Source organism: Nomascus leucogenys, chromosome 8 (genome assembly GCF_006542625.1).
Source record: "Nomascus leucogenys isolate Asia chromosome 8, Asia_NLE_v1, whole genome shotgun sequence".
Taxonomy (NCBI): Eukaryota; Metazoa; Chordata; class Mammalia; order Primates; family Hylobatidae; genus Nomascus; species Nomascus leucogenys.
In genome coordinates, this window is record NC_044388.1 from 26,781,361 (window position 1) to 26,787,360 (window position 6,000).

The window sequence follows — 6,000 nt, forward strand, 5'->3', positions numbered from 1 at the left end:
TTGGGAGGTTTCCTCGACTCCATCTCGCCCCAGAACATAATAAAATCCTAGGCCAGAAGTCCCCTCCTCAATACCGCAGAATCCCCCATCCCTACCCAGAACAGCCACTCTCAGGCCTTCCCCCGGGAGGGCCTGCTCAGGGGGTCGCTACCGCAGGGAGACAGCGACACCTAGAGGCAGCGCGCTGCACAGCGGGCCTTCGCTCCGGAGAGCCCCCAGGGAAAAGGAATCCGTTCACTCCCGGTGGGACCAGGCAGGAGACCCACCCCCAGGAGACAACAGAGAAGAACAGCAGGGGTGGGCCTAGGGTACAGAAGGCTTCTTCGGGGCCCAGAACAAAAGATGTGCCCTTCTCCCACTGACCGGACCTCTGCCCCAGAACAGGAAGGCTGATAGATGTGGCCAGGCTGAGACAAGACCAGAGAAGAAATCAGCGCGGAGTTTGAGGCCGGGCACCGGCTGGAGAGCTGTCCTCCACACAAGCTGAGGCAGCATCTTTCTTTCCCTGCTTCAGCAGATTCCTACCTCCCTGAGCAGGACCCGGGTACAGCTGGGCCCCCCAAGAGCAGCTGAGTTGACACAGTCCCACCTGCACCTGTGGCCCCCAGACAGCCTGTGGGAGCCTCTGGAAGTGTATAGCCCTGGGCCCTCCACTGACTTCACCCTCCGCCTCTCCGTAAGCTAATGCCCTCCCACCTTGACTGAACTGAAGGCTGCACTGTCATGGGGGCCTGAAAATGCAACTTCCTGGCTTCCTTAGCCTTCTGTAGGCGCAGAATTCACCGCGTGCTTAAAGGTCAGGAGATTAGCCCAGGGGATTCAGGGCATAAGGACGCTTATTTTGCTTGTCCTACAGTTGGGCCTAGAGCCCCACAGGGTGATCCTTACACAATCTTATGGAAGCTCCCGTGCCAGAAGTGAGGGCTTCCCCCATCCTGCCACCTGGCACGTGTGACCAGGCAAGGGACACACTCTGCAAAGGGCCAGGGCATCCATTCACCAAACCATCCTTGACTCTTCTAGTTCATTCCATGACCCCCAGAACCAATCAAGCCCAGCCAGAGAAAGGAATCCCTGCAGCCTGCGCCTTTAGCTAAGAATCCTAAGAGAGTAAAGGGCAGGGGGTGTCCTGGTGATGTTTCCAAATCCTAAATTAGAAGAAAACTTTGATCCATCAAGACACAGGGAGTAGCTGCTAGAGACATGGGGGTAGAGGGGGGTGGGGAAGCGACAGAGCTAGAATTGCCCTACTGCATCCAATATCCCACGAGAGCTAGAATGTGTGCTAGAAAGCCAGTCGGAAGTGGCCCCCTCTGGCCAGCCCAACACCCCCACCCGAGTCACTTTCCCCATCTCCTTCTCTCCCTGGGTCAGCACTGGAGGTCAAGATACTGGGCAAGAAAGGCCTCTCTCTCCACCATGGGTTATCCAGCCCAGACCTCACTCAGAATCTCAGTAGGGGCACACCAAAGGCCTTCGCCCCCAGCTGAAATTGCCCACCAAGTCTCAAGCCCCAGAAAAACCTCCCCCGACCCTCCACCCACCCACCCAGTCGGATTTTCAACCAGCTTCCTGCCAAGAAAAGGGCCCCAGGGCTGAAGTTTCCTAAACACCAACCCATCCTTCCTTTCCACTGGCCTAACCCAAAGCCTTTCAAAATCTGTGGTCACTCCACTCAGCCCAGCTTTAGAAGGGGACTTCTCGAGGGAAGGAAACTGAAGGGCTGTGACCCAAGGGGATGCTGAGCCTGCTGCTCTTCTGCTCTCACCCCCGCCTCTCAACACTCAGCCTCCAGGGTTGCAGACATTGGGTTGGGCCTCTCTGATCATCTCCCATGCACACGCGTACACGCCCACCACGAGCAGGAACCCCAGCCACTTCTGAAAAGGAGAAAGGTGGACTCCTTAGCCTGCCCGGCTGGAGAAAGCCTGCATGCAACGGCCAGGGGCCCACACTACTCTTCTCCAGCCCCCGACCACAGATGGTGCCCACACCTGGGAGCCCTGCCCATGCTGGGGTGTGCAGCTCAGCAGTAGGCAATCTGGCTGTTTTGCCTGAAATACAATTTTTTTTCACCTTGGCCCTGATCATGCTTGGACCCAGAAGGCTGGGTTTTCAAGCCAGCGGTGGGAGAAACAGGTCAGATTTTATAGTAGCCCCTTCAGAACAAGAGTCCACTTGCCAGGGTTGCTAGGAAGGGCTTCGGGATCACAGCGGGCCCAGAGCACCTTCCAGCTTCCTCGATGAGCCCCTCCCACCCAGAGAGAAGCTGCCTCTGGCTGAGGGAGGTAGGACCTCTGAGGCCACACCCTAGAGCAGGGCCTTGCCCCCCTGGGGACTCGCACCTGGCGGGAAGCAGAGGGGACAGGCAGAGAGTCCAGAGCCTGTGCGGACACCCAATGACTCCAGTCCCCTATCCTTGTCTGGTGGGCACTTCTTAGACCACGTACATCCTCCTGTAACCAGCTCCTACCTCTCCACTCCAGGCCTTCCCGGATCCCCTGCTGCAGGAAGGAGAGGGTGTGATCAGGACCCCGCTGGGCAGCCTGGCTCAACACTGGCTACACAGCAAGCCAAGGTGGTAGAACTGCACCCTCACTAAAGCAGACGTGTGCTCCTTACAAACACACACACACACACACACACACACACACACACACACAGTAGTTACCCGGCTCCCTCTATGGGAGCATCTACTCCCTGGCAGCAGCCCTGCCTAGGACTCCCGGTGGTGCACAGCCTTGCAAACAACCGCCTTTCCTCACCACCCTCCAGAGATTGCCTCCTCTAGACCCATTTCCCAAGCAGCTACGATTTCCCCTAGCTTAAAAGGGAGCGAGGGGCTGGGAATTCTGTGTGGAAAAGAAACTGCGTGGGGCTCAGGGGCGCCAGGCAGCCTCTCCTCCCTGTCCTGGAGGCGAGGGGGTGGGGGGGCTTACAGAAGGAGCAGTGGTCTTTGTTCAGACCCGTTTTTCCTCCCTCGCTTCCTACCCTCTTCAACGAAGGAAGCAAACTTTGGCCTCTCTCCCACCTCTTCCCACCAGCCACGGGGGTCCGCAGCCCCCAGAGGTGGAGGAGGGAAGGCCGGGAACGGCTGCTCAAACCCTCCGCTCCCGCCCACCCATCTGGCTCGGGGCTCGGTGGGGAGAAACTTGAAAAGTGTTCCGGGGAGTGGAGCCGCCGGTTAGGGGCTCAGGGCGTGGGGACGCGGGCTGCGTTTGCCAGGCGCGGCTGGCAGGTGGGGAGTGACTGCCAGCGCTCCCCGCGCGATGTCCAAGCGGGAGCCGCCGGAGAAACCCGCACCCTCCACCACGACCGACTCGGGGAGCAGACCAGGAAAGGCGGACCCGGCAGGACTGTTCTCTCCCCGCCTAGGAGCCTCTCCCTCCCTCCCTTCTTGCAGATCAAGAGTTGGTTATTTTTTTCCTTAAGTTGCCGCAATTCGAACCCATTATTTCGGAGGAGATGCGCGCTATACTGGCCTGTGAGAGAGCGCGGGTGTGTGTGTGCACAGTGTCTGCGGGGCTGGTTCGGATGTTGAGTCTCCCTCCCGATCCCCCCGCGTCGCCAGCCAGCCGCGGCTCTGGTCCCTCGTCAGCGTCCCTGCCGCCCGGCCCCGCTCGGTTCGCCAGCGCCGGGCCCGGCTCGCTCCGCGGCGCGCTCTCCCCGCGGGCCTCCGGCCAGCCCCCCGCCGGCGCTCCGCTCGCTCCCCGCCTCCCCGGCTTCTCGCCTCCCCCCCACCGAGCTCGCCGCCCGCAGGTACTCACCTAGAAAGAAGAAGAAGCAGAAGGCGTTTGCCAAGAACATGTTAAATAAATCCCACCGTTTTTTTTGTCTTTCTCCCTTGGGTAAAAAAAATAATAATAATAACAACAACAATAATAATAGCCAAGCAGTGGTAATCAGCCCCAAATCCAATGCGGAGATCCCAGCTAGTCCACCCGATGAAGATCCCGAGTCCTGCGATTCTCGCCTCTGGCTGGAGGGGGTGGGGTGAGAGGCGGGCGGTGGGCTGCCTCTCGACGCCCCCCTTGCCCGCTACAATCAAATATACGCGTATCTGTGTATCGGCTTTCTAAGCCAACAGCCCAGTCCTGGGGTCACCCCTCCCCTCCAATCGTCCGGGAAGGCGTCAGTCCCCGCGGGTCCAATTCCCCTGAGCTTCCCAGGAGGGGCCTGGGGAGGTGGGGAGAGAGGCGATTTGCGAGTGAAGGGCTGGAAGGAAGCGGCGAGGGAGGGGGTCGGAATAAAATGCAAATAGAAAAGAAATCCACAGACGGGTGTCAGCGCCCAGGAACAATCCAGTCGGAGCTTCGAGGACGAGACTGGAGTCGCTTCTTTCGCACCAAGACGAAGACAAGATTCAAAAAAATCTTCTCCCGCTAACCCTTGTTCGGCTCACTTTTTCCTAATGGAATTCCAGTGACCGTGTGTCTCTGCGTGCGTGTGTCTTTCTCTCTCCTCTCTCTCTCCTCTCCCTCGCTCGCTCTTTGCTCTCGCTCTCTCCAGCTCTCCCTCGCTCTCCTCTCTCCCTCCCCCTTCTCCCACTCTCCCTGCTCCTCCCTCCGCCCGCCCCCTTCCCCCTTCGCGGCTCCCTCGCCGCGGCTCTCGCGCCAGCGCCCCTCTCCTCCGCCCCGGGCTCGGCGCTCGGGCTCCCAGGCGGCTGGCGGCGCGGGGCGCGGGAGCGCGGCGGAGCTGCGATGCTCTGCAGCGGCGGCGGCGACAAGGCAGTGGCGGCGGCGGCGGCGCCGGGGATCGCGGGCCGAGGGGAGAGCCCAGCCGCCGGCTCCCTCGGCTCAATCGCCCGCCCTTCTTGGGACTGACCTGCTGCCTTGGCCGGAAACTGACTGGCTCACCCGGCTACGGCTCGGGCTCCAACCCACTCAAGCATCGGCACCCTCCTCCTCCTCCCCCCGCAGCGCTCCCCACCCTGGGGACAGGCTGCGCCCTCCAACCCCCACTGCCCCCGCCCCCGCCTCCTGCGCCGCGGGGTCTGGGAAGCCTGGGGAGCTGAGCTGAGGCTGGAGGGCGCGGAGTCCGTGGCGCCGAGCCATCCGGGGGCGCGGGGGGCAGGGCGCTAGAAAAACCCCAGCCGGTGGCCGGGGTCTGAAGGGGGGCTCCACCCTCCGTGGGCTGAGGCGTCCCTGCGCCCAGGAGCCGAGGCCGACAGAGCGTCTCTCCGATGGTGCCAGGGAAAGGAATTATCTCCTCCAACGCCGGCCCCGCGCGCCCCCGACCCCAACGCAGCCTGCCGGCCCCTGCCTAGCCCCGTGCGCACATACACGTGTGCTCTCCGCGCGGACCTCGGGAACTTTGCCCTCACGCCCGCGGCGCGCTCGCCTCCCGCCCGCCCCGGCCTCCACCCTTTCGAGACGCCCCTTCCCCAGTCGGTCTCCCCTCCCCCGGCTCGGGAAGAAGCCTGCTGGGCCAGGGCGCCGTGGCCACCTCCTCGGAGGCCGGCAAACCTGCCTGAACCGCCCCAGAGGGATCGGGCAGGGGCTCGCACCCCACCCTGGCAGGAGCACCCCGAGAGCGACCCGGGCCGGGGCTCCGCAGCCGGTTGGGCTCCGAGGAGCTCGTCCCGAGGCAGCTCCCGGCTCCCGAGGCTCCGGGGTGGGGGGGTTCCTCCTCCCCTAGCCGGGAAGGGGGCGATTGATCCGTCTGTCGGTGGGCCGGGCTCATCGGCGTGTTTCGGTCACAGAATTTACAATAAACGCCCAGAAGGACCAAAAAGGAAGCATCTGGCTGGGAAAGGGCTGGAGGAGAGGTGCTGCTGCAGTTACGTTCCGGCGAGAGCGGGAGAGGCGCGGGCTCGCGGTCGCGCGAGGGCTCACACCCACGCAGCCGGGCACCCGGGATGCCGAGGAGCTGCCCGGCATCCCCCGGCCCTCGCGCCACGTTCCTCGCAATCAGCTTGGCGCGCACACATGGTGTCCTAGGGTGGGGTACACGCAGCGCCTCAGAAACTTTTCGTGCTGCCCAAAACTGAATCTGGGCTGC

The 6,000-nt window shown here is 62.5% G+C and overlaps 1 protein-coding gene across 4 annotated transcripts in view; it reads right to left on the reverse strand.

Annotated features, from left to right (window-relative positions):
* Window positions 1-4,862, reverse strand: part of GFRA2 (GDNF family receptor alpha 2) — a 98,350-nt gene extending 93,488 nt beyond the window's left edge. For 2 of the 4 annotated variants that reach the window (XM_030816891.1, XM_030816890.1), the window contains exon 1: window positions 3,768-4,514. In XM_030816891.1, the coding sequence (XP_030672751.1) occupies window positions 3,768-3,807 (40 nt within the window). In that variant the 5' untranslated portion in view covers window positions 3,808-4,514. Of the gene's footprint in view, window positions 1-3,767; window positions 4,515-4,824 lie in introns of those variants that run through there. The other 2 variants (XM_030816888.1, XM_030816889.1) reach the window with 2 other exon arrangements.
* Window positions 4,863-6,000: the final 1,138 nt, after the last annotated feature.